General features: G+C 49.1%; 1 protein-coding gene across 5 annotated transcripts; it reads right to left on the reverse strand.

The window, feature by feature from the left end:
• Window positions 1-83: 83 nt before the first annotated feature.
• On the reverse strand, window positions 84-26,847 carry Capg (capping actin protein, gelsolin like). Of its 5 annotated transcripts, XM_085840526.1 has the most exons (11): window positions 14,318-14,375; window positions 13,957-14,085; window positions 8,151-8,186; window positions 7,810-7,982; window positions 7,554-7,708; window positions 7,188-7,355; window positions 5,158-5,307; window positions 4,761-4,853; window positions 4,150-4,282; window positions 1,633-1,721; window positions 84-246 (listed from the first exon to the last, which is right to left on the reverse strand). In XM_085840526.1, exons 3-11 carry the CDS (start codon window positions 8,171-8,173, stop codon window positions 181-183), a joined length of 1,050 nt encoding a protein of 349 aa, XP_085696652.1. In that variant the 5' UTR covers window positions 8,174-8,186; window positions 13,957-14,085; window positions 14,318-14,375; the 3' UTR covers window positions 84-180. The 5 variants fall into 5 exon arrangements, with proteins under 5 accessions (XP_085696652.1, XP_029334041.1, XP_085696653.1 ...); XM_029478181.2 differs by lacking the exons at window positions 13,957-14,085; window positions 14,318-14,375 and adding an exon at window positions 26,651-26,847; XM_085840527.1 differs by lacking the exons at window positions 13,957-14,085; window positions 14,318-14,375 and adding an exon at window positions 19,638-19,658.

Genomic DNA, 26,847 nt, shown 5'->3' on the forward strand with positions numbered 1-26,847 from the left:
GCTGAGCCTGAGTGAACAGGTGGGACTAAAGCCAGTGGGGGGTGGGGGTGGGGGACAAGCCACACAGGAAGAGAACAGGGAATGGAATGTGTCCTTTATTGAGCATCCAGAGTGCACCTCAGTGCTGACCCAGCAGGCAGGGGTGGGAGGCAGGAGAGCAGGGATGGGGGACACCCACCCTCACTTCCAGTTCTTGAAGAATTGCTTGAAGATGGGACTCTCTCGGCCCTGGGGCAGTATCTCCACCTGCAGTGGGAGAAAAGCTGGGCTCATAGGCTGCCCACCTCTACTTCCGAGGAAGTGGGAGGGGCAAAGGACACCAATGACAGGGGTAGGCAGCAAGGACTGAGATCAGATGTAACCAAGAGACACTGCAGCTGTGCTGCCAACTTTGTCTCCTGAGAGAATGCTCCTCTGTGACTCAGGATTCTTGTCATGCCCTGTAGTTAGGTTGCCCTGCTACACCAGAGACTACGTACGGTGCTAGGGCATTTTTCCCCCGTGTGTGCCATCAACCAAAGGGTCCGCATCTTCAAGTGACCTGTGGTCACTAATATCACTTGTACTGTGGTTTTTGGATACCCCACCACACTCATACCCTCACACACACACACACACACACACACACACACACACACTTGTGGGTTTTCCTAGAGTTAGGAGAGAAAAAGACCACTTTACCCCATAAACATACCACCCACCTCACAAATATTTATAAAATTGTCTTCAACATCCACAGTGCAGAACCCAGGGAGAGCTCCCCACCACAGGAGGGTGTGGGGGAGATGCACAACAAACTCTCTTTGCAGTGTTCCTTTGCTTGAATTTACTAAATAAACTTTTGCTTAGACTGTCTGTCTCTTGACTGAATTCTTTCATTCAAGAAGACAAGTGCCCTTGTAGCACCAAGTAAGAGGAGGCAAGCAGTGTAGGCCTGTTCTGAGAAGACAGGAGACACTGCTTCAAGGATCAGGACCCTCAGTCTGGCAGATGCCACCCAGTAGACATCATCTTTCCCAGAACTGACTCCTGGGATTCACACCTATGATCTCAGCACTTGAGACGCTTGAGACAGGAGAACTGCCGTGAGTTCAAGGCCAGCCAGGCTATGCATAGTGAATTCTAAGCTAATCTGGGCAACAGGGGGAGACATTGTCTCAAAAAAGGGGAAGGGGAGCTGAGGATGCCCTGGGTTCAACTCCCAGCGCCGGGGAAACCAGATGAGGTGGCACACACTTAGAGTCCCAATGACTGGGAAGTACAGGCAAGAAGAGCAGAAGTTCAAGGGCCATCCCTGGCTATACAGAGGCCAAGCCTGGGCTACATGAGACCCTGGGACAGAGAGGCAGAATGAGAATGGCTCATGCAGCCACCATGCTGAGGATAGCCAGCCACCGAGTGACATGCTGTCCTGCAGGCTCCCGGGAGTCTCTTTGGAAACAAGTTTTGGGGTTGTTGTTGTTGTTGTTTAATGCTAAAAGACTGTAAAGGCCTTTCCACCTAACAGGTCTGAAGGTAAGCGGGTCTGCTCCCAATTTCTGAGCTGTCCTGCTCTTGTCCAGTCTAGGAGTTGGAAGCCACAGGAAGAAGGGTCCTCCCCAGAGGAGGTGGGGGAAATGGTCCCGTCCTCACCTGAGTGTTTGGGGAATACCTCATTCGAGAGATGAACCCATCAGCCACTTGGAGGGCCGCCTGCCGCTCCTTTTCATTAGCTTTTCTCCCTGAAACAACAGATTTCAAAATGAGAAGAGAGTGGGTGGGGCTGACCACAGAAGGCCTGCCCAACATTCCTGAAGCTCTGTGTTCTGTCCCTAGCACCACAGAAAACCACCTGCAAGCTTATCTTCAGATACACAGGGAGCCTGGGCCGCATGAGGCACTGGGGGTGTGGGGTGGGCGCGTACTCCAGGCTCCATCCCATTTCTCTTGAGGAAACTTAAAGAGTCCCAGAACACCTGACAGTTTTTAAAACAAATGTACCCGGAGTACCCAAGAATGTTGAGGGAGTCTCTGGGGTATGAAGTCAGCCACTTAATACTTTCCCCGGAAAGGTGGGTGGCAGCTCTAAGCTAAGATTAAGTAAATTAATAAATAAATAGACAAAATAAAACTTCTCTCCTGTATCAGCAGACTCTCCTAGCTCTGATCAAGCCATCTTTTAGGAAGGAAGAACTTCCACCTAGATATCACACTGGAAGGCCAGAGGGCTCGGGCAATGGCTCAGAGGCCCTGAGTTCGATCCCCAGCACCCACACAGCACTCACAGCCGCCTGTAATTCCAGTTCTAAAGGATCCAATGCTGTCTGCTGGCTTCTGAGGACACTGTGCACATATGGTTCAGACATGCATGCAAGAAACACACACAGAAATACACATAAAAAATTAAAAAGAAACTCTAGAGCCCGGGCCTCCCTTCCCTGGAGCCCCCCACCTTTTGTGTGTGAACAGTGTGGCAGAGAACACTGTCCTGTTACCAGACCTTTTGTGTGAAACTAAAGAGAACGCAGAGTGCAGTTTCTTCTAGAGGTGGACGGACTTGCACAAGGCCAAAAGCTAACATGCTTGCTAACAAGATGCTCCTAGAACTAAAGAGCACACAGAATCCACCCAGTTATGCTGCCAGTCACTGAGACACTTCAAGTTGAGGCATTTTCACAAGGAAACAGAGCCAGGCATGGTGGCTGGTTCTCTGGCCAGTGTTAAAAGTGAACACTTTAACTACCTGTGAACGACCAAGCGTCTGTTGGGATGCAGCTGGCGGGAGAGCATTTGTCTAGCATGCCCTGGGTTCCATCCATCCCCAGCACCAGAGAAAAGCAGGCATCGTAGTGCATGCCTCCTTCCTAGATCAAGAATTCAGTCATCCTTGGCTACAGAAGTCAGAGGCCAGCTGGGCTACGTGAGACCTTAGCTCAGTGGTTGACAGCACTTGCTGCTCTTGTGAAGAACCAGAGCTCAGGGCTGGAGAGATGGCTCAGTGGTTAAGAGAACGGACTGCTCTTCCAAAAGTCCTAAGTTCAATTCCCAGCAACCACATGGTGGCTCACAACCACCTGTAAAGGGATCTGATGCCCTCTTCTGGTGTGTCTGGGAACAGCTACAGTGTACTCATAAATAAAATAAATCCAGAAGAAGAAGAAGGAGGAGGAGGAGGAGGAGGGAGAAGGAGGAGGAGGGGGGAGGAGGAGGAGGAGGAGAAGAAGAAGAAGGAGAGAAGAAGAAGAGGAGGAGGAGGAGGAGGAGGAGAAGGAGAAGGAGAAGGAGGAGAAGGAGAAGGAGAAGGAGAAGGAGAAGGAGAAGGAGAAGGAGAAGGAGAAGGAGAAGGAGAAGGAGAAGGAGAAGGAGAAGGAGAAGGAGAAGGAGAAGGAGAAGAAGAAGAAGAAGAAGAAGAAGAAGAAGAAGAAGAAGAAGAAGAAGAAGAAGAAGAAGAAGAAGAAGAAGACCAGAGTTCAGTTCCTAGAGTGTACATCAGGAGGCTCAAAACTGCTTTTTAACTTCTGCTCCCCTCTGGCCCTTGGTATCCACAAACATGTGTGAAAGAGAGCACATGTGCAGAAACACAAAAGTAAAAACTAAAGTAAATCTAAACAAAACAACAAAAAATCCAGACCCAGAACCTCAGCTGAAGGAACGGATCGCCCAGACCTTCCTGGGAACCAGCAAAAGCAAGCAGGCTCCCGGGGTCATGCTGTGCCCAGATTTCTATGGTCAAAGCAAGCATCCAGACTCCTGCACACAAGCAGCCTTTCTTCTTCCAGCAGATACAATTTCTCAGAAAACTACGGCCTGCAAGTGTACTGCATACTGCATAAAGTGCCTACTAAGCCCCTCTATTTAAATTCTACTTAATTCTATCACAGTTAACAAAGAACCTCAAGATCAGGCACTGCAGAGCCCCAAAGGCCTGGGCATGGGCCAAGAGTTCTCGAAACCCCTCAGGCAAGCCCTGGGAACGTGTTAAATATACAGGTGCTCATGCTCCAAGCCAGACCTGGTGAATCTGAATGTCTGGGATGGGCCCAGCCGTGTACTAAACAGGCCCTTGAAGTTCTGAGATAGAGATGGGCTGAGGATTTCAGAGATGGCTGAGCCCGCTGGGTTCAGAGCAGCTGCGGTGCCCTCAGGCTCACACAGAGGAGCCATACATACCCTTCCAGATGTAGATTTTGCCACACAGCCCGTTGTCCAGAACAAAGCAGTCATCTGGAATTAGCAGCTCAGAGGCAAAAGGGCTGGAGTCAGCCACCTTGGTCAGATTCATCTGTCCAGTGGCATCAGAGACCTGGAGAGGAAAGACAGTTCCCAGTGTGACACAGACACAATTCAGTCCTCACCTGGAATCATGGGTCACCTAGTTGTCTCTACCAACAGTTCTGAGAAACAGGCAGGAAGAGCCTTCCCACCCACCCCCCCAAAAAATCAAGCTCCAGACAGACCCTCTCTTGTCTATCACTGCAGTCCAAAGGCCACAAACCCCTAGGGGAAGAAGTGAATTCCACTTTACAAGTAACTGCACGGGTTCAAATCAAGACAATCTCAGAATGAGCATCTGACCTTCCCCAGGGGCTGGAAGTGAATACCAGTCTCCTTCTCAGAGGGTGTCCTTCCCACCATCTCTCCTCCAGCCCCCACAAACCTACCTGAGCCCTGGCCCAGCCTTCCCACAGCCTCTTCCCTTCAGCTCTGTACCCTGGCCACCTGCAGATGCTCTGTGCAGGATCTCACGCCAGGCCAATCCCCAGCAGGCCTGTAGTGCCTACCTTATACAGGGCTGCGGCCTGGGCGTTGGTCTGGTCGGCTGTAATGTCTTCCTCGGGGTTGCCCTCCTTCAGAGCAGGCTTGGGGCCCAGAACCTGAAGAGCCAGGCAGGATTACTGGGGCTTCTGCACCCCAATTTTCCAAGTCACCACATGCAGGGCCACCTGTGTTCTGCACTGGGAAAAGCAATGGGCCCAGCCCACCTACCCGACAGCCTCTTGCCCTGAGAATACATCCCCAGAACACAAAGGTACCCCATGAGCTAGGGCTGAGTAGGAACCCAGACACCCCCACCCCTGCCAATCCTCTGTCAGCCATCTTCATGCTCCCAGCTTATCACTGTCTCTCCTGACCACATCCAAACAGCACCTCCCAGCTGCCCACCCCAAGGTCCCCAACCTGAATCATCTCGGCTGGCTCCTCTCCATCAGTGATGATTTCCACCTGGGCCTTGCCCTGCCGCTCGCTGTCCCTGATGGCCAGGGCCAGGTCCCTCGCCTTGTTGCGCTCGAGGATGTTGGACTTTCCACCACACCAGGCAAAGATGTTCTGCAGAGAAGCCAGACAGGCTCATCACAGCCAGCTGCCTCTGTCCTGTGCACCACTGAGAAACTGTCCCCACAGGCAGGGAAACTATGCCGTGAGTGATGGCACAGGCTTGACCTCGGCACTCAAGACGCTGACGCAGATAGATGTCTGTGTATTTGAGACCTGGTCTACATAATGGGTTCCAGAACAGCCAGGGCTACACAAGTGTCAGTCTCTGTCTGTCTGTCTGTCTGTGTCTCCAAAAAAAAAAAAAAAAAAAAAAAAAAAAAAAGATAAAATTCCAAGGTTCAATTCTCAGTACCCACAAAGTGGCCCACAACTGCCTACAGCTCCACTTTCAGGGGATGCAATGCCATCTTCTGAATTTCAAGGGCACTGGGCACATATGTGGTACCCATGTACTCACAAAGGAAAAAAACCAAAAAAACCTTAGAGTGCTTCTTACCCTAGTGCCGTCTCTGCATCACGTGTTCTTCCTCCACATCTCTGACCACCAAATATTTTACCGTTTTTATCTTGTTTATAAATTATCTCCTGAGGTTACTACAGAGGTGACTCAGTGGTCAAGAGTACACACTGCTCTTCTAAGAGGACCTGAGTTCTGTTCTGAGAACCCACAATAGGAGTTCACAACTGCTTATAACTCCAACTCTGGCGCCCCTCTTCCGGCCTCTGCTGGTATCTTCTTCCCCTCCCCCGCCCCAGACTCAAACAATACATAATTTTGTTTGTTTGTTTGTTTTGCTTTGTTTTTTCGAGACAGGGTTTCTCTGTGTAGCCCTGGCTGTCCTGGCACTCACTTTGTAGACCAGGCTGGCCTTGAACTCAGAAATCTGCCTGGCTCTGCCTCCCAAGTGCTGGGATTAAAGGCGTGCGCCACCACCGCCCGGCTACATAATTTTTTTTTTTTTAAAGATTTATTTACTTATTATATGTAAGTACACTGTAGCTGTCTTCAGACACACCAGAAGAGGGAGTCAGATCTTGTTACGGATGGTTGTGAGCCACCATGTGGTTGCTGGGACTTGAACTAAGCACCTTTGGAAGAGCAGTCGGGTGCTCTTACCTGCTGAGCCATCTCACCAGCCCCATAATTTTTAAAAATATAATCAAATTACAAAAAAAAAATTTTTTTTTCAAAAAAACTAGGAGGCTGAAGAAATGGCTCAGCAGTTAAGAGCACTGACTGCTCTTCCGAAGGTCCGGAGTTCAAATCCCAGAAACCACGTGGTAGATCACAATCATCTGTAATGAGATCTGATGCCCTCTTTTGGTGTGTCTGAAAACAGCTACAGTGTACTTATATATAAAATTAATAAACAATTTAATTAAATTATTAAATTATTAATAAATAAAAAAATTTAAAAAGGAAAAAAAAAGCCAGGCGTGGTGGCACACGCCTTTAATCCCAGCATTTGGGAGGCAGAGGCAGGCGAATTTCTGAGTTCGAGGCCAGCCTGGTCTACAGAGTGAGTTCCAGGACAGCCAGGGCTATACAGAGAAACCCTGTCTCGAAAAAGCAAAATAAATAAATAAATAATTTAAAGAAAACCTAAACATGTGTTTTAAGAGTTTAAAGCTTTCTGTTGAGTCACATTTATATAAAATATACACTGGGCTACCTACGGCCAAGGGCCACAGGTTGGACATGCCTGAAACCACACAGGAGGAAGCACACCAGTTATGTACAGGTATGAGACCACTGTATCTATGAGGCTGGAGCATCTGAGGATAGCACTGTCTATGAGTGGCTGGGAAATAAGCCCTGGGCATCCCTAAGGGCTGACTGGATGGAGATGTCTTCTTGTGAATGGGCTTGGTCCCCAGAACACAGTCCTAGCACCTCAGCTCTTCCTCCCCAGCCTCCCAGCCACACCCACCTGACCCAGGTCCAGGATGAAGCAGTCCCCAGTGTTGAAGCTGTCCCAGCTCAGAGCCCTCTCGGTCGCACGAATGTTCTTCTTTCCCTTAACCTGGTAGAGCTTCCTGATGGCTGCTGGGGTGGCGCCCGGGGTTGTCTTGTGAAATGCCGACTCTACACCACCTTCCTGCAACCCAAAAGACCGGCCTGAGTGGTCTCCTAGGCAACCCTGAGCCAGCCCTCTGCCACTCATCGCTCTGGGAGACACAAGAAGGTAGAGACATCCCCACGTGTGCCCAGGCTTCCCATGGGACAAAGTCCAGCCAGAGACACCAGTTGGTTGGGAGAGAAGCCAAGGGAATGAGGACTCGGAGGTGGATCTCACCCGGTACTTGAGGCCTCGTGGGAAGTAGCTCATGAAGAGGTCGGACTCATTGCCTTGAACCTCACGGTGCTGCACTGGCCGCTCCCCCAGCAGGGTGTTGAGATGCACAGCCAGCACTGCACAGGCCCCCTGCTCATCCCGGGAGGACTGCTGGCCTAAGGTGAACAGGAGGTGAGAGGCAAGGTCCCTGAAATCCACAGCAACCTCCATCCCTGCCTTAGCTAAGCCCACACAGACACCGTCCCAACCCCTTTACCTATCCACAGGTGCAGATGGGAGGCCTCCTCTGGGCCATTGTGAAGCACTAGGTAGGAGTCCCCAGAGAAAAAGATGCCATGGCTCTCTCGTGCTATGGGCACCGGCTTCAGCTTCTCCACACGCCATATGTGTAGGCCTGGGTCTTGGACTGAGGCCGGGAATGGAGAGCCACTGTGGGAAGAAATGGTTGGTAGCAGACCCCATGAGGAGTGGGCTCAAGCGCAGAGACTTGAGCAGGCCTGGAGACTGAGGTCTGGGTATAGTGAGAACAGGGAGGAGGGAGGAGCAGCCCTTGGAAGTAGAGATGGGAGGAGAGCCAAGGCGAGGCACACTGCTTACCTCTGAGGGATGGGTGTGTACATGCTGTTTGCAGACCTGAAAAGAGAAGCCATGATTGTCCCAAGCGTCATAACCACAGTGCTCCAGGGATCTGGGGGGCACTTCTGGGTGGTCCACAGTTTACGTAGCCTTTGCTTGTCCTCACAGCCTCTAAGAAGCTAAGGATGACCCACAGTTCAGGTGATAATCACTGGGTAAAGCCCTTGCACGGCAAGTGTGAGGCCAGAGTTCGAGTCCTCAGAATCCACCCAAAGGAAAGGAACAGGCCACTTATGACAGCACACACAGTGGCAGCCCCCCAGCACTTGGGAGGTGGGACCACAAGGCGCAGAAGCTCAGGGACATTCAGCCTCCAGACTAGCCTGGGTTACGTGAAACCCTGTCTTAAAGCAACACTAAATGCTTGGCATAGTCGTGCACACCTGCCATACCGGCATTCGAGGGGCCGAAACAGGGGGATCAGAAACTCAAGGCTATCCTTGGCTACATAGTGAATTCAAAGACATCCTGGGCTATAAGATATCCTGTCTTAAAAGAAGAAGAAGGAAGGGAGGGAAGGAAAGAGGGGGGAGGGAGGAAGGGAGGAAGAAAAACAAGGGGTTGGAGAGATGGCTCAGCATGTAAGACTTTTCTTCAGAAGGTCCTGAGTTCAAATCCCAGCAACCACATGGTGGCTCATGACCATGATAACCCGTAATAAGATCTGACACCCTCTTCTGGTGTCAGCTACAGTATACTTATGTATAATAATAAATAAATCTTAAAATAACAACAGCAAAAAAAAGAGCACTGACTGCTCTTCCAGAGGTTCTAAGTTCAAACCCCAGCAACCACATGGTGGCTCCTAGCCATCTGTTATGGAATCAGATGTCTTCTTTGGGTGTGTCTGAAGACAGCTAGAGTATACTCATATAAAATAAATAAATATTCTTTAAAAGAAAGAAAGAAAGAAAGAGAGAGAGAGAGAGAGAGAGAGAAAGAAAGAAAGAAAGAAAGAAAGAAAGAAAGAAAGAAAGAAAGAAAGAAAGAAAGAAAGAGAAAAGAAGACAAGGCGCGAGTGGCACAGCTCTGCGGACAAAGGTGCTTGCTGCACCAGTCTGATAAACTGAGTTCGATCCCCAGAACCCAGTAAAGGTGAAGGGAGGAAACAGTCCCCACAAGGAGGTCCTCACACCCCCCACGTTTACCCACGTGCATAAGCATCCACATACACCCAGATATACACCCATACAAACAAAGATTGTATGTTTAATATTTAAAAAAAAAAAATCTTGGGGCTGGAGAGATGGCTCAGTGGTTAAGAACACTGACTGCTCTTCCAAAGGTCCTGAGTTCAATTCCCAGCAACCACATGGTGGCTCCCAGCCTTCTGCAATGGGATCCAATGCCCTCTTCTGGTGTGTCTGAAGACAGCTACAGTGTACTTGTCATATACATAAAATAAATAAATTCTTTTAGAGAGAGAGAGAGAGAGAGAGAGAAACTGATGCCAGCCTGGGACCCTGTGAGGAGAGAGAACTAGAGCCTTTAACCCTAGCACTCAGAAGCAGAGCAGAGGGAGGTGGATCTCTGCCTACTCAAGGCAAGCCTGGTCTTCATACATAGTATATTCCAGGCTAGCCAGGAAGAGGAAGAGAGAAGGGGGATGGGGGCCTTAAGCAGAATTTTGTATTTTTTTTTTTATATGTAAGTACACTGTAGCTGTCTTCAGACACTCCAGAAGAGGGAGTCAGATCTCGTTATGGATGGTTGTGAGCCACCATGTGGTTGCTGGGATTTGAACTCCGGACCTTCAGAAGAGCAGTCAGGTGCTCTTACCCGCTGAGCCATCTCACCAGCCCGAATTTTGTATTCTTTAAGTTTACTAAAAACAAAACCCTCATAAGATGCTCTCCTTCCCAGCCAGCTCTCTCCCAGGGGAACTGCTCTCATCCTGGCAGTACCTATCCCTTGATGTTCCCAGCATCCTTCAGTTCCAGAATGACAAATGCCACCTTTGTTTTGTAAAGCAAGAGAAAATATTTCTCAGGTAAAAGAAATTGTAGTAAAGGGAGAAAGCACAGGAAAGCTGTCATGTTGTTCTGTTAAGATGTACCAGGCTTGTTTTATAAATCCAGAAAAATGCGATCATAACAACTTCACCCTTCCTTTTATTTGTTCCTGTCAGGAGCTGGCTTCTTTTTTGACATCCACGTATGTACTGTGGTACATGCACATGTGTACTTGAGTGTACATGTACACATACTAAAGTAATAAATATGTAAATAAATGTGACCACGTGAGTTCTGGGGGGGTCAAACGCAGTCGGTCCCCCTTAATTAGCTACAAGCGCTCCCTTACTGTACGCTGAGTCATGTCTTAGGCCGGTTTTGTTCTGTTTTGTTGTTTGTTTTAAGGCTTAAAAGGCAGAGAGCATATGTCGCCAGCATTTAATTCAGCGTGCAAGTTTCCCACTCAAGTACGAAACGGATCCTACAGACCGCTCCGGAGGACCGGACCGGACCGGACCGGAAAAGCGGGGTCTTGCGCTGAGGGCGGAGTCTGTGTAGGGAACAGCAGGAGGCAGAGCCCTGAGGAAAGACGAAGCCGGGGAATCACCCATTTCCTTCCCAGGACCAACCTCCCAAAGAGAGGAAGGCCTGACACTTCCCGCAGGGAGGGAACTCCGTGGGGTGTGGTCCCCCACACACACACCCCACACACCCCGCTATGGGCAGCCCAGCCTGTGACTCGGGAACTGATGAATAGTCTGCCCCAAACCCAAGCACAGGAAGAGACAGACAGAGACAGACTTTACTGTTTTCAGTTCTGGGTTACCAAGTGAGAAATTAGGCCGGAACTGAAAACCATATGTCCTCCTCCGCTCCAAGTCACTGTAGGGCTCGGATGTTAACTGTGTGCACACCATGGTACAAGCGCACACACATACACGCCATGGTGGGGGTTCTCGCTCTCTCTCTCTCTCTCTCTCTCTCTCTCTCTCTCTCTCTCTCTCTCTCTCTCACACACACACACACACACACACACACTAAATGAATAAATAAATAAATATTTTTGTAAAAGATAGCCTGGCACCTTACAAAAGTGCAAAGACTGGCTAAACTCCATCACTCCATCCGAACCTTCTAGACCTTTCTGTGTACGCCCTTGTCAAATCCAGTTTCTTCCAAAGATTCTTGAAAAAATCAGTTCAGCTGTAAATCCCCATAATCTCTAGCCCATCATCCTCCTTTATTCAGATCTGGTTCCTCAGCCTGCACCATCTCCCCCCCCCCCCCCCCAACCTTCTCACATCTGATCATTCTATCTTCAGCAAGAATCCTGTTAGGTTAGTTTGACAGAACCTCCCACCCCCCTGGCACTTCCTTTTAGTAATTTTCCATGCACTGACCCTCAGCTAGCACTAGACGGTTTATGTCTTGTTTTCTCGCCCTACTTTGGGTCTTAAGGCTAGTCTTTCTTGCACACTGCAAGGCCCTGGTACTGTGGTCCCTATACTTTAGTGACTGTCCTGTTAAAGCCTTCCTTATGGTATCAAGTATCAAGGAGTAAGTTTTTCCCCCTTTATTTCTTTTTCTTTCAGCACAGAGTCTCTTGTAGCCTTAAGCTAGCCTTGAATTCACTAGGTAACCAAGGATACCTTAAACTTCTGATCCTCCTGCCTTCGCCCCCTTCCCCATGTTGGATTACCAGCAGGTTTGGTTTATGCAAAGCTAGAGATCAAATCCAGGTCTGGGTAAACTCTACCATCTGCTACATCCCCAGCCCCTAAGTTATTCTTCAACAGTATCACTACATACAAAGGCCTGGAGAAACTGCCTCCACAGGCTGCAAGTGTACTGAATAGATGTTCAAAGTGATTCTTAGTGAAGTGAGGTCTATGGGGAGCAGCTTGGTCTAACACCTGGTGCACTGGAACTGTGTGGAGAGGACGGTTTTTAAAACCCCTGACAAAGCTAGGCAGGCTGGTGTAACCCCATAATCCCCATTAATTGATAACCTGAGATACTTATCAGACGTTCAAGGCCAGCCTCAGATGCTGAGTGTATTCAAGGCCTGTGCAACATAATGTGGCCAATCTCAAGACAAAAAGTAGAAAGAGGGCCAGGGACAGATCTCAGGGCACAATACTTGCCTAGCATGTATGAGTTCCAAGTTCAATTCCAGCTCCCAAGGAATTGAGTGGGGTGCATGGGGGACACTGAGCTAACTAAAACCAGGCTGCATAGACAGAGGCTGGGTAGCAGAGCCTGAGAGAAGCTCCAGGTTCTGACTGGGGCTGCAGCTGCTGTCCCGTCAGCTCAAGGTCCTGCTGTGGTCAGGCTGTCCTGGGGAAGGGTCTTCCATTCCTGTCTCCTCGGTTCAGCCCTGTGACCTGTTCCTACCACTCCTCAAGCTCCCACAATGTACGTGTCACAGTCCCTCCATCCCTGTGGGCACACATCAACCCTAGCTGTCTACAGGATAATAGACCACTCAGCTCCTGTGGGAGTTTTCCCAGCCCCATCGTCACATCATCCTCTGCTTGCAGGCTTAGAGCACATCTGGCTACCTTCTTGTGCTAACAACAGCAAGGCACACCTGCTACCCCATCACAAGCATTCATGACAGAGTCTATTATTCACTTCCATTCCTTCAAGATCTGTTTTTTTTTTGGGGGGGGGGGCTCAGCATGAAGAGCAGTCCATGCCTTATGGCCTACCTAGAAGGTTCAGGAAGTGGGAAGCCATCACACCCAATGAAACCACAGACCAACTTCCTCCCTGTCAGACCGTCACATAATCACAGACCAGCATTAGAAGAAGCTTTAGTGCTTAGCTAGTCCTTAGCGCACACGAAAGAGCCCTCTTCTGTGGCTCACTTCGCCATCCTCCTCTTGAATGCTTCTGGTGGTGGGAAACTCACCACCTCACAGGCAGCCTCTGTGTCTTCCACTGGGAGCAGGAAGCATGCCGGGAACCAGACCCAGGGCCACGGGACACAGCTGGAAAATGCTCTACCACTGAGCTGCATCACAGCTGGATACCTCTGCTGAGGACTCCGTTTTTCCCCATTGTGCCACAACGTGATGAGTTTTAGGGGCTGGATTTCTCCCCGAGACAAGAAAACACCTTTAGAGCAGGAAGCTGAGTTTGCCTATGGACCTTTGGACACACCTGACTGTGCCCGGAAAAGTGTCTGATTGTCCTAACTTGCTGAGATCCAATGACTGGACTAGATGAAACCAACGGGATTGCCTAGGATCTCGACATCCAGGCAAGGCCTGGAGCAGCCTTGAAGCAGAAAGCCAGAGGGCAAGGAGGCCCATCTGACTGTGGTGAGCAGTGTGGGGTGAGGGTTGGGGAAGTGGAGGGTGTGTGCCCTGCTGGCTAACTCTGGCTAGAATACCTTTTAAGGACAGATTGGGGGCTTAGAAGTGGAGTCCACTCCTACCTCCAACAAAATCCTATCAATGTGAATCAGTGGCCCAGTACTGAGGAAAACTGGGGCTATTTTTGCCCTCTTGGACCCTGACTCGCAACAGGTCACTTCCCCTCAAAGACCATATCCGCCCCGTTAGTGTGAGCTGAAATAGCGGCAGCCCTAGGGAGGAAATAGGGGGCCAATACAAGAAGCCCAGGACTGTCTGACTGTGACCCATGTCTCTTAGAAGTGGGAACAGCAGTGGCTCTGAACCCCCAGGACAGGCCAAAGCAGATCCCACTCCCCACACCCCCAGATTCTACCTTCATCTCTCTCCACACTGGTCCCCAGCCGACCCTCTAACCGGGGGCTGGCTGACTGTCCCTTAAGTAGCTGAACCTACCTTGCTCCTTCTCAGCTCCCTCCCGTCCAGTTGTCTGTGCTATCTTGGGGACAGACACCACCAGATCTGAATTCACCTCCCGACAGGCTGATGTCTTTTGGGGATCTCTCAGGTCTGACACCACACCTCCTACAGACCAGGATGAGCCCAGACCTTTCAGCTCCTCCCCAGCAGCTGGAGCACAGCCCACCCAGGCCCACTCAAGACTCTGCAGCTGCAAAGCTACAGCTAATGTCCTGAGCTGACTTACTCCTGGGGGACACCGTTCCCACCTGTTCCCGGACCCTAGCAGCCAGCCCTCACCTACCCACCCATGAGAGTCCTAGCTAGCCCTTCTCTACAGAGCCCTTCCCAGTTTTACCTCTCCACGGGCCTTTTCTTCTCAAACACACACGTCTCAGCTTGCCCCTCGCTAGCTAGCTTCTAACTTCCCTCTTCGCCACTGGGCTGCCCCGCCCACCTGCCCCACCCATGGGGAGGCTCGGTACTCAGAGGTCTAAGGGCTCAGGAAAGCCAGCTCCAAGGCTGGGCCATGCGGATGGAAGGCTGCTATTTCTCAGACATGGCCACTGGGAGGTTAAAGCCTGACTAGGTCTCATCACAGCGGCCTCGCGCAAGGCAGATTCTGAACAATTTAAAGAGTCAGACCAGCAAGGAAAGCCCCATTCCACTCACTAGCCCAGGCAGAGGCCTGAGTCTGCGCGGGCCCTGCTGTGGCTGGTTAGTCACTTTTCCTGGGTTGGGTCACTGGCCCTACACTACTTTTCCCTCCTCCCCTTGACTAGTTGTCTCATTGCCCTGAGTACATGTGATGATGACCTACCTACTCCTTCTCTCTCCTTCCTCTTCCTCCCCCTCCTCCTCCCTTCTCCTCTTTCTCCTTTTGGTTTTTCAAGACAGGGTTTCTCTATGTAGCCTTGGCTGTCCTGGAAATCTCTCTGTAAACCAGGCGGTTTTTGAAGCAAAGTTCCAAGAGAGTGTTTGGGGCCCTGACACATTCTCTGTGTGTGTGTGTGTGTTCATTTTGGTGTTTTGTTTTCGAGACAAGTGCTCATGTAGTCAGGCTAGCCTCTAAAGGCAGCTCAAACTGGTCTTGAACGCTTGACCCTCCTGATTCCCGGATGCTGGGATCACAAAAGTGTACCACCGTGGCCAACTGTTGTTTGGTTGTTTTACTGAGACAGCATCTCACTTTGACACCCAGGCTGCTATGAAACTAAATCTGTAGCCCAGATTGGCTTCAGTGCTATGAGAATCCTGCCACTGCTTCCTGAACACTGGTGATTTACATGTACTGAGGCACCACACCAGGTGTCTTGACACATGAAGTCTCTCTATGCCCCATAGCTGGGCATGGTGGCTCTTGCCTTTAATCCCAGCACTCGGGAGGCAGAGGCAGGTGGATCTCTTGAGTTCCAGGACAGAGGGCATATGGTTTCAAGCTCAACCCAAAGCAACAACCGCTCCCTTTGCACAGTCACAGGACCATAATATAGAATCAATCTGATCTAACTTGCTGGCCCCAGGAAGGCCTTACCCTGGGGCACAGCCCGAAGTCACATAGGAAGCAGGAAGCTCAGTCAAGGAGGCTCTTATTCCCTCCTAATCCCTACGTCAGCAGTTCTCCACCTCCCTGATGTGCAACCCCGTAATACAGTTCCTCATGTTGTGGTGACCCCCCAATAATAACATTATCTTCATTCTCCTTCATAACTGTCATTTGCTACTGTTATAACTCGTAAATACTTTAGAGATAAAACTTTGCCAAATGATTCATGGTTCAGGAGTTTTTGCACCCAAGGAGCAGCTACAGTTGGGTGACTCAATGTCCAGGGACCCTGACAGGCCCGTCCTGGAAGAATGTTAGTCAACAGTCAGATCCATAAGTCCACTAAGCCATAGAGTTTAGTGTTCAGAGTCATGGCCCTGGCCCAGGTAGCACCGAAGCAAGCCTTGCTAATTATCCAACCATCAAACCAGCCTAACCTATCTCGGAGGCTGCTAGGGGAAAGCCTGGAGAAAACAGAGCACAGAGTGGATACGGGGAGTTGGTATTTGCTTGCTCATTTGAGACTGAGCCTGAAGACATAACTCAAGCTGGCCTCAAATTTGTGATCCTCCTGCCTCCATCTGAGGGCTGGGATTACAGTGTACACCCCCATGCCTTCTAGATAGATGTGTTCTGTGTGCTAAAATACCATGAGAGCAAGAATTAACTGTTTTCTCGACATTAAATGCAGTCACCAGGATGGCTCAATGAGTAAAAATGCTTGCTCTGCAATGATGACCACAGTTCAATCCTCAGAACCTATAATAAAAGGACAAAATGGTTCCTGAAAAATGTCCCCTGGAATGGTAAAATCAGCTCAGAGGTCAAGAACAACTGCTGCTCTTCCAGAAGACTGGAGTCTGGGGCCCAGAAGCCACATCTGGCACCTCACAAAGGCCTGCAACTCCAGCTCTAGGACGTCTGACTCCCTCTTCTGGCCACAGAGAGCACTGCCCTCACATTTGAATATTCAGATAAACACACTATGCTGATTGCGTTTTGTCAATCTGACACAAATCTAGACATATCTGGTTTTCTAATTGAGAAAATGTCTCTGTAAGACTGGGCTATAGGCAAGTCTGTGGGTCATCACCTTGATTACTGAACAACATGGGAGGGTCCAGCTTACCGTGGGCAGTGCCATCCTTGAGCAAGGTGGTCCTGGATGTTAAAAGAAAGTAGACTGAGCAAACCATGAGAAACAAGCCAGTAAGGAGCCCTCCTCCATGGCTTCTGCATCAGCTCCTGCCTCCAGGCTCCTGCTCTGACTTCCCTCAGTAGTAACCTGTTACCTGGAAATGTAAAATGAAATAAACCCTTTCTTCTCCAAGTTGCTTTTGATCATGGTGTTTTATTACAGGAAAAAAAACAAAAACAAAAACCCAACCCTAACACACACACACAACTTTCAAAAGAAATCTTTCTTTAGAAAGAAAGTTGTCCTCTTGCTGTGGCATGTGCTGTGACAACCACCCACATATGATGAATAAGTAAAACTTAAAAAAGGGATGGGCTGGCGAGCGAGATGACTCAGCAAGTAAGAGCACTGACTGCTCTTCCGAAGGTCCTGAGTTCAAATCCTAGCAACTACATGGTGGCTCACAATCACCCATAATGAGATCTGACGCCCTCTGAAGACAGCTACAGTGCACTTTCATATAATAAATAAATAAATAAATAAATAAATAAATAAATCTTAAAAAAAAAAAAAAAGGAAATGTTCTCTGTAAAGAACACAGTTTATAGAGCTGGAGCGATGGCTCCATGGTTAAGAGCAGTGGGTGCTCTTTCAGAGACTCAGGCTCCATTACCAGCACCCTCACGGAGGCTCCCAACTGTTTGCAACTCCAGTCCCAGGAGTCCCAGGGAATCTAATGCTTTCTTCTGGTCACCTCAAGTAGCAAGCATGCACAGTGTTTACATACATTCATACATGCAGACAAAACACCCAAACACATTAAATAAAATAATAAATAAAACAATAAAACACAGCTTTTAGCTGACATCCAAGTCTCTCCATGGTCAAGCAGCAGTCTTGAAGCCAGGGTAGTCTGAGCTGAGATCTCAGCAAAGCCTTGTCCCTGACAGAACCAAGGCTTGGTAGAGAGCTTAGTAGAAAGGTTACAGGTTGGTCTTAGCTGGACAGTGGGGGTGCGTGCCTTTAATCCCAGTACTGGGAAGGCAGCGGCAAGTAGAACTCTATGAGTTCAAGGCCAGGCTGATCTACAGAGCGAGTTCCAGGGCAGCCAGAGAGAGACCGAGTTGGCTTTCAGGACTGGGGATATATATATATATATATATATATATATATATATATATATATATCTCAGTTAATAGACTGTTCACATAACATCATGAAGCCCTGAGGGGGATCATAGCATGGAATAAGAACAAAGAAGACCAGGAAGATGGCTCTGCCAGTAAAGACACTACTTCCAAGCCTGAAGACCTGAGTCCGATATGGTAGGAGAAGAGACTCTAAAGCTGCAATGGTGGAGCATGCCTACAGGCCTAGCACTTGGTGGTAGAGGCAAGAAGACCAAAAGTTCAAACCTATCCTTGGCGACACACAGAGTGTGAGTGGAAGTAGACTTACTGCTTACTAGCCGAGGTTTCTCAGGCCAGTGATTCAACTCCTCAGAGCCTCCTTGTGTCCAATCTGTAAGCTGGGCACACAGATAAATGTAACAAGATGTTACAGGGAATGAGCAGATAAGGACTGTTATGTAAATAGGAATTCTTCTTTAAAAATTACATTTATTTATTCTGAGGAGGCATGTACACACCAGGCTTGAGGACAAATTACAGGAGTTGGTTCTCTCCTTCTATCACGTGGGTCCTGGGAACCAGATGCAGGTCTTTGGGCTTGGTGGCAAGTGTCTTTACCAGCTGAGCCATCTCATGGACTGTTTCTCCTTTCTTTAGTCTGCCATTCATGTCAGCGGTGACTGTGAACACTGCTGAGATGACTAACCAGGGGCCCTGGTAAAAGGGCCCAGCTTATGCTAGAGCAATCCACATTCCTTCCCAAGCTTCGAGGTATGCTGCCAGGGAAGAGAATTAAAACCAGGGACTCTGCGCCCCCAGCCCCTCAATACCCAGATCCTTGGGTCCTAGCTGCATCGGGGCAGAACCTAGGTGGCCTTTAGGTTGAGAACCTACGTACACACCAGGAAACAAAGATAAATGAAAAACATTCTTCACTACATTTGGGGGTCCTATTACCAAGGGAAGAAATTTTTATTAAAAAAAAAAAAAAAAGCCGGGCGTGGTGGCGCACGCCTTTAATCCCAGCACTCAGGAGGCAGAGGCAGGTGGATTTCTGAGTTCGAGGCCAGCCTGGTCTACAAAGTGAGTGCCAGGACAGCCAGGGCTACACAGAGAAACCCTGTCTCAAAAAAACCAAAAAAAAGATTGTTGGGGCTGGAGCGATGGTTCAGTGTGGTTAAGAGAACTCACAGCTTTTCCAAAGGACCTAATTTCAGTCCCCAGAACTCACATCAAACCACTCAAACCTCTATCAGTCCAGCTCCAAGCCATCTGATGCTGTTCTGGCCTCTACTTGCAGAAACCCACACAAAATACACAGGAGAGGGAGGGAGGAGAGGAAGGGAGGGAGGAAGTGGGGGTAGAGAGGAAGGGAGGGAGGAAGGGGGGGTAGAGAGGGGGAGAGGAAAGGCTTGCTGAGTGTGGGTAATCTAAACGCTGCGGTGCACACCTGTAATCCTAGCACTTGAAAGATGGAGGCTGGAGAATCACAGGTTTGATGTCACCTTTGGGTACGTAGTGAATTTAAAGAAGTCTGGGCTACGTAAGACACCGTTTCAAAAGAAAACCAACAAAAAGTTATAAAGAGAAATGAGGAACTTGTTTCTTTTTAAGACTCAGGTTGGTTTCCCCACCCCCACCACGCTTCCGTCCTGCCCTACTGCCAACTCCCTGCTTCAAGTTCGTCCCTCGAGAGAATGGGAAAGTGCTTTGCCTGATCTCGTCTACGATCAATCAAAACACCAGTACAGTTTTCTCCCCTAGGAGCCCGGAAGGTGTGGGGAGGCAGGGAGCAGGGCGCCTCGGAACCCGCAGAGTAAAGTAAGATCCCTGGGCCGTGGAGAACCCCTGGAACGCGACTTACTTGCTCTCGGGGGTGGGAGGGGGGTGGTGTTCCTGGCTCTGGACAAAGTTGTTTTGCTGGAGACCACGCCTCCACCCCCTCGGAGAAGTGAGTCACCCAAAAGGGCCAAGTGGCAGGGGCTGACTTGGGGCGTTCCCTTCCCTTTGCTGCTCCAGAGACCTAGCATTGGGAGCCTTGTAGGGACCCCAGGGCCGGTAAAGCTAAGGTTCCCTATACTATGGGAAAACGGGCTGAGGACAGCACGGCAGCTTCCACCTCCCATACAACCCATGGATTCTTGGTCTCCATCACGGTGCCAACCTCTGCTGTTCCTTGGAGCACCCACTTAGTACATGGTGCCTTCTTTTATCTTTCTTTTGTTTTTTGTTATTGAGACAGGTTTTCTCTGTGTAAAGTCTTGGAGCCTGGAACTTGCTCTGTAGACCAGTCTGGCCTCGAACTCACAGAGATCCTCCTGTCTCTGCCTCCTGAGTGCTGGGACTAAAGGTGGGCTAGTACTTTGTGCCTTCGATGTGATCTCTGGTTAGGGATGCAGCTCAGTGGAGTGTTTTCTTTTTCTTTTTTTTTTTAAGATTTATTTATTATATGTAAGTACACTGTAGCTGTCTTCAGACACTCCCGAAGAGGGCGCCAGATCTCGCTGCACATGGTTGTGAGCCACCATGTGGTTGCTGGGATTTGAACTCTGGACCTTCGGAAGAGCAGTCGGGTGCTCTTACCCACTGCGCCATCTCGCCAGCCCAGGGGAGTGTTTTCTAGTGTGCAGTAAACTGCTGGGTTTGATTCCCAGCACCACACGTACTGGCCAGTACTTGCTTGTAATCCCGCATTCGGATCACACACACACACACACACACACACAAGTAAATAAATACGTGTAATTTTTAACAATCGTGATCTTCCACTCTCATCCATTAGTCCTATGAATTCTCAGGGAGGACCAGAAGAGAGCCAGGAATGTAATCCAGGCTGGTCTGACCTGCATCAATGTGCCCTTCTACCCTCCTCTAATTCAAAACCAAACAGACCAGCCAGTGTCTGCACCGCTGTCTCCGCTGGGGCCGACCTTAGCACACAAACCCACTCAGGACTCAGTCCACAAAGCCGCTTTGTCTTTTGAGAAGCAACTTTGCAAAGGCCAAGCAGAATTCAGTTCTCTGAGGTCCACTGACACTGACTGCTTCTGAAAGAATTTACACCCTGACTTTGTTCCTGGGCAGCTGGGCAGCTCAGTAGCATTCCGCTGGCAAGATAGCTCAGTGCCAGCCCCCCCCCCCCGCCTGTTTTTTTTTTTTTTTTTTTTTGAGACAAGGTTTCACTGGATCTGCCTGGAGTGTTCTATGTAGGACAGCAGCGAACTTACGGAGCTCTGCCTGCCTCTGCTCCCTGAGTTACAAGCGTGTACCACTACACCCAACTTCGTTTTCTAGTTTTGACAGATGCAACACCAGTGTAACCTACATTCCCACCAAGAGGCCAAACAGAACATTCTGTCATGGGAGTGGGGTTTTTTTCGTGTGTGTATCTCCCTCACCAACCACACTGTTTGTATACATGTGGCTCAGGGACAATAACAAGTCTTCCTTATAACTCCAGCACCCAGTACTTAGGAGGTAATGACAATAAAAAAAAAAATCCAATTTTTAAGACAAGTTCCTGTGTGGCACAGGCTGACCCAACCTCCCTATATAGCCTTAGATGACCTTGCCCTTCTGATCTTCCTCTCGCGCCTCCAGAGTGCTGGGAGTGCAGGCAAGTATCACTATGCCCAGTTTATGCCCAGTGTATATAGCTCTGGCTTTGTGATCTATGTATGCTAAGCAGGATCAACACTCAAAAAAAATGTTTACTGAATGCCTTAAGGATGAAGGTCAAACTCCAGTGTTATAGTTATAGGAGTACCCCACTGAGTAATCACTGAGACAGTTTGCTCCCTTGTAAAGCAAGGACAGAGACCCTAACCCTTCTAGCTGAGAGACAGTGACCCTGAGGGGCTGTGGGAGAAGTCTGGAGGGTTAATTTGCTGTTGTTTTGGGGTCTCTCTCTCTCACTCTCTCTCAACATGGCAAAAAGAATATGCCAAGACCCAGACTGAGCTGGCACGTCAGCCCCTGAGCCATCTCCCCAGACCCTTTGGGGTTTTTTCTCTTTTGATCCAAGGTCTTGCTATGGAACTTGCAGCAACCCTCTTGTCTCTCCTTCCCGAGTGCTGGGGTTACAGGAATGAGCCATCATGCCCAGTCTGCTCTCTAGGTATTTTGGGAGAATACGTTTTGGTTTTTACTTAGAGTGTAAACATGTGTTTATGTGTATGTTGTGAACGTATACATGTTCATGTACACGCAGATGTGTGGGCATGTGTGTACGGAGGCCAAAGGTCAATGTCAGATGTCTTCCTCTATTATCTCTACCTTCTCTCTCTCTCTCTCTCTCTCTCTCTCTCTCTCTCTCTCTCTCTCTCTCTCTCTCTCTCTCCTGTGTTTCTCTGTGTAACCCTGGTTGTCCTGGAAACCACTCTGTAGACCAGGCTGGTCTCAAGCTCACAGAGATCCTCCTGCCTCTGCTCCCCAAGTGCTGGGACTAAAGCACACACCCTCATTGCCCAGCTTCGACTTATTTTCAAAATTGGACTTTATTTGTTTTATGTATATGAGTGTTCTTGCCTGCATGTACATCTGAGTAACAGATACATACCTAGTGCCTAAAAAGGTCAGAAGAGGACAACAGGTCCCCTGGAACTGGAGTTACAGAAGGGAATGAGCCCAGATGTGGGTGTTGGAACCTGAACGCAGGTCCTCTGCAAGAATAACAAATCCTCCACTGCACCATCTCTCCAGCCTCTACCTTATTTATTTGTTTGTTTGTTTGTTTGAGACAGGGTTTCTCTGTGTAGCCCTGGCTGTCCTGGAACTCACTTTGTAGACCAGGCTGGCCTTGAACTCAGAAATCTGCCTGCCTCTGCTAGTGCTGGGATTAAAGGCATGCACCGCCACGCCCAGCTCTACCTTTTTTTTTTTTTTTTTTTTTTTTTTGAGACAAGGTATCCTATAGAACCTGGAGCTCTGTTTCAGCTGAACCGGCTGGCCAGCAAGAAGCCATCAGCCTCCACCTCTTCACCCGACTTTAAAATTACAAATGTGGGCTGCAAACCTCGCTATTCCATGATTGGTAGAGGTCTAAATCACGCTTTCAGGTTTGTGCAACAAGCAGTTTACCCACTGAGCCATCTCCACACATGCCTCTCTTACTGTCCTTTTTGAGGCAGAGTGTCATATAACCCAGGTTGGCCTCGAATTCTTGGTGCTCTGCCTTAGTCTCCTACATGCTGGGATTACAGCCAGGGACCACCAATCCAGAATCTTTGTTTGTTGTTCTTTTTAAATTTGTTGTTTTATGTGGATAGGTGTTTTTTATGCACGTATATCTGTGCACCACATGTGTGCCTGGTGCCTACAGAGGCCAGAAGAGGGCATCAGAGTCCCAAAGATTGGAGCTGCAGGTAGTTGTGAGCTGCCACTAGGTGCTGGGACTTGAACCCAGGTCCCCTGTAAGAACAGTAGGTGAGTGCTCTTAGCCACTGAGCCATCTCTCCAGCTCCCTTTTTTGCTTTTCTTTTGAGACAAGGTGTCATACTGTAGCCCAGACAGAGTTCAAACTCACTGTAATCCTCCTGACTCAGCCTCTGATGTGCTAGGATTACAAACACAAGCTACTCCACCCAGCCTGACATGTGGTCCTGTCTGAGCCTTAGTTCCCCATCAGTGAGATGAAGGCCTAGTTTAGCCGCTCCTTGCTCCTTTGACTCCAATCAGAGGCACGGTGCAGAGTGAGTCATCCTGTCGCTGGGGATGAGGATGAGCCAAGCCTAGGGAATAATTCAGCAAATGAGGATTCTGTGTTGTTTGGGCTGTGCACACACCTTTCTCTCAGTGTACTCAGAAGCAGGAGACCTGAAGAGAATATGCACACCTCTTTCCAAACACTGTACCGAGCAACCTCTAGGCAACCTAGGACCCCCACACGCATCAGGCTCTAATTTTGATGGGAACATCTCACATACTCTATGGTTTACAGTTTATTAAATATCCTCAGCCCCACACAAACCCATTTATTTGGTTGTTGGGGTACATTGTGTGACGGTGTATCTTTGTATATTTAATTGTTAATTCTGTACCAGCAGAGAGCTAAATGCTGGCAGGATCTTGGTATTTTATTTCTGTGGCCCCTCGCCCACCTCATTTTTGTAAGTACTCCTCCTTCCTTCCTTTTTTTTTTTTTTTTTTTTTCGAGACAGGGTTTCTCTGTGTAGCTCTGGCTGTCCTGGCACTCACTTTGTAGACCAGGCTGGCCTCAAACTCAGAAATCCGCCTGCCTCTGCCTCCGGAGTGCTGGGATTAAAGGCGTGCGCCACCACGCCCGGCACTCCTCCTTCCTTACCCACTTAAGGTACTCTAGAACTGCATCTGGTTGTATCTGGTATAAAGAGCTGATGGCCAATAGCTGGGCAGGATGTGGAAGACAGTTCTTCCTGGCAGAGAGAGGGATGCTGGGAGAAGAATCAGAAGCAGGAGATGCTCCAGGGACTTAGAGGTGGACAGACAGACGGACTAGAGATTAAAAAGCCTCTGTGATATTAGCTGTATCACTGGCGGATCTGAGAAAGCAAACTGTGGGAGCTACAGTTCAGTCGGTAAAGTGCTTACTGCAGAAGCACGAGGACCTGAGTTCAATCCCCAGCACTCACGTAAAAAGCTGCTGCCAGGGGCTGGAGAGATGGCTCAGTGGTTAAGGGCACTGACTGCTCTTCCAGGGGTCCTGAGTTCAATTCCCAGCAACCACATGGTGGCTCACAAACATCTGTAATGGGATCTAATGCCCTCTTCTGGTGTGTCTGAAGATAGCTACAGTGTATATACATAAAATAAAATAAGTAGGGGGCTGGTGAGATGGCTCAGCAGTAAAGAGCGCCTGCTCTTCCAAAGGTCTTGAGTTCAAATCCCAGCAACCACATGGTGGCTCACAACCATCCGTCACGAAATCTGATGCCCACTTCTGGAGTGTCTGAAGACAGCTACAGTGTACTTACAATATAATAAATAAATAAACAAATAAATATAAAAAAATATGTAGAGAGAAACCCTGGCCAAGCAACCCCAAAACTTGTTTTTAAAATAAAATAAAATAAGTAAATCTAAAAAAAAAAAAAAAAAAAAAAAGCTGGTGCCGGTGAGTGTCTACCATCCTAGCACTGGGGAGGACACAGGACTCTAGCCAAAGTAATGAGCTCACACCTGAAAATGTAGAAAGCCAAAGAGGAAGACATTAAGATGGTCTTCTGACCTTCAAATGCCTATACTACACACACACACACACACACACACACACACTCATAAACATGCAAATACACAGAGTGTTAATCTCAAAGATTCAACCACCAACCCAAACCATTGTGGCCAAATTAATGCAAGTAATTAATTACAGCAAGCTTTTTAAATTCGTGTATCCAGGCTGCCTTCCCCTCAGGCTGGGTTTAAAAGGTTGGCACTGGATGTAAGGAAGACAAGTTTTATAGCTCATGGGTAGGGAGTAGGCAAAATAGGTTACAGGAATAGAACATAAGCATAAGAAGTTAGTTCTAACGACCTCGGGAAACAAAGACAGACTTGCAAGGTGGTCAGTGACAACAGATAGCTGTAACAATCATTTTGAAACAAAGGAAGGGCTGCAAGATGGTTATTAACTTTTTGTAACAGAGACATGATTGTCGTTCTTGGGACGGGCAGTTGCAGTTATGACAGAGCCGTTTGAAGTTAAGGTTACAGGTGGGGCCTAGTCCAATCCTTGAGAAAAAGAGGGTCAATTATGAACAGGAGTGAACCTAGTTTGTGTTTACCAGAAGACAGCTTTTAAGCCTAAGATTCGGGCAGGATGGTTCTTCAAGAGCAAGGTGTGTCTCGCCAATTTCTTAGTGATTAAAGCCTTCCTTGGAAAAGTAGTTAACAAATTCGTGAAGTTAATATATATCAAAAAGTCCTATAAGATAATGGACTTGTGTGTACAACCCATCCTGGGCAAGACTTCATTATTTCAGGATACCATTAAGCACAGAACAGACAGACCCAAAGCCTTGACCTAATTCATTTTTGCTAGGCCGGGCCTTCAGGATAAGGCCTTACTGGAGAAAGGCTGGACAGTGCCGGAAAATGTCTCTCCTAGGGCTTCTTCCACCCAGAGTCCGGTCCTCCAGTTTACCCATTGGTCACAAACAGGGACCCTGGGAAGTCCACGACTGGACCCCACCGGTACCCAGGGAGAAAGCTTGCAAACTACAAGCCCCAGCAGGCAATGGGCTGCAGGACGTGATCTAAGCTGTCATAGTAGAAGCACAGGTTCAGAGGGCCCTCCAGGGCGAAGTCAGAGACAGACTAATATAAGCACACACCCACGTACCACAGGCGCCAGTCCTGCTCCCACCAAACTACAAATCCCAGCAGGCAGCAGGACGCTAGGTGGGGCCTAGAGTCTGATCTTTTCCTCCGGAAGTGGAGTCAGGCAGGTGTGGTGCGTTCCTTGTGGGGAGGGGCTTCTGCCAGCCGAGTAAAGGCTGCTGGTGCGGCGGTGGTGGGTGCCCACAGTAGGCACACATTGCGCCTCCATGATTCCGATTCCATTACCCGGTCTAACTCCTTGTACAGGGAAGAGGAGCAGCCCAGACCTTGAGTCGGGGCTGAGCTTGTTAGGGCCCCTGTATGGCTTGCGAGTCTCTGGAGAAGCCCAGGAAAGGTCTGGGTTCTCCTTGTCCCCTGATTGTGGGTCCCAGAGATTTGAGGTCCTGACCCTAGGCATCAGGATGAGAGGCTACTAGGGGTTGGGAGTGGGGGCAATAACCAAGACACTGTGATCTAAGCGTCCACTCTTTCAAAAGCCTCTGCCCACAACACAAGTGTCACAACTCTTGTCCTAACTTCCCAGGTTGCCCAGAGAGCCTCTGAGGTGCTGAAGAAGGGACTTACCCAAACCCTTCAGTGCAAACCGAGCTAGGTGGGATGAGCTGCGCTGAGGCCCCCACTTCCTCCACCTCCGCCTGGGGCAGCTCTCTCCTGAAGTCTCTTCTCAGCTGATTTCAGGCTCCCAAGTGGGGACTCAGGTTACACCTGTATTGGGAGCAGTGACACCGCAGTGGCCAGGAATACATGGACTTTCTGTCTCC

Source organism: Mus caroli, unplaced genomic scaffold (assembly GCF_978045245.1).
Source record: "Mus caroli unplaced genomic scaffold, Mus_caroli_1 scaffold_7, whole genome shotgun sequence".
NCBI lineage: Eukaryota > Metazoa > Chordata > Mammalia > Rodentia > Muridae > Mus > Mus caroli.

Bases quoted from the DNA above. Each gene is read 5' to 3' on its own strand.
- Capg (XM_029478181.2), bottom strand. From the start codon at position 8,173: ATGTACACACCCATCCCTCAGAG. The intron at 4,283-4,760 runs GTAGGCACTACA...TTTCCTCTCCAG, and splicing joins AGGCCGCAGCCCTGTATAAG to GTCTCTGATGCCACTGGACA. The intron at 247-1,632 runs GTGAGGACGGGA...CTCCCACTGCAG, and splicing joins GGTATTCCCCAAACACTCAG to GTGGAGATACTGCCCCAGGG.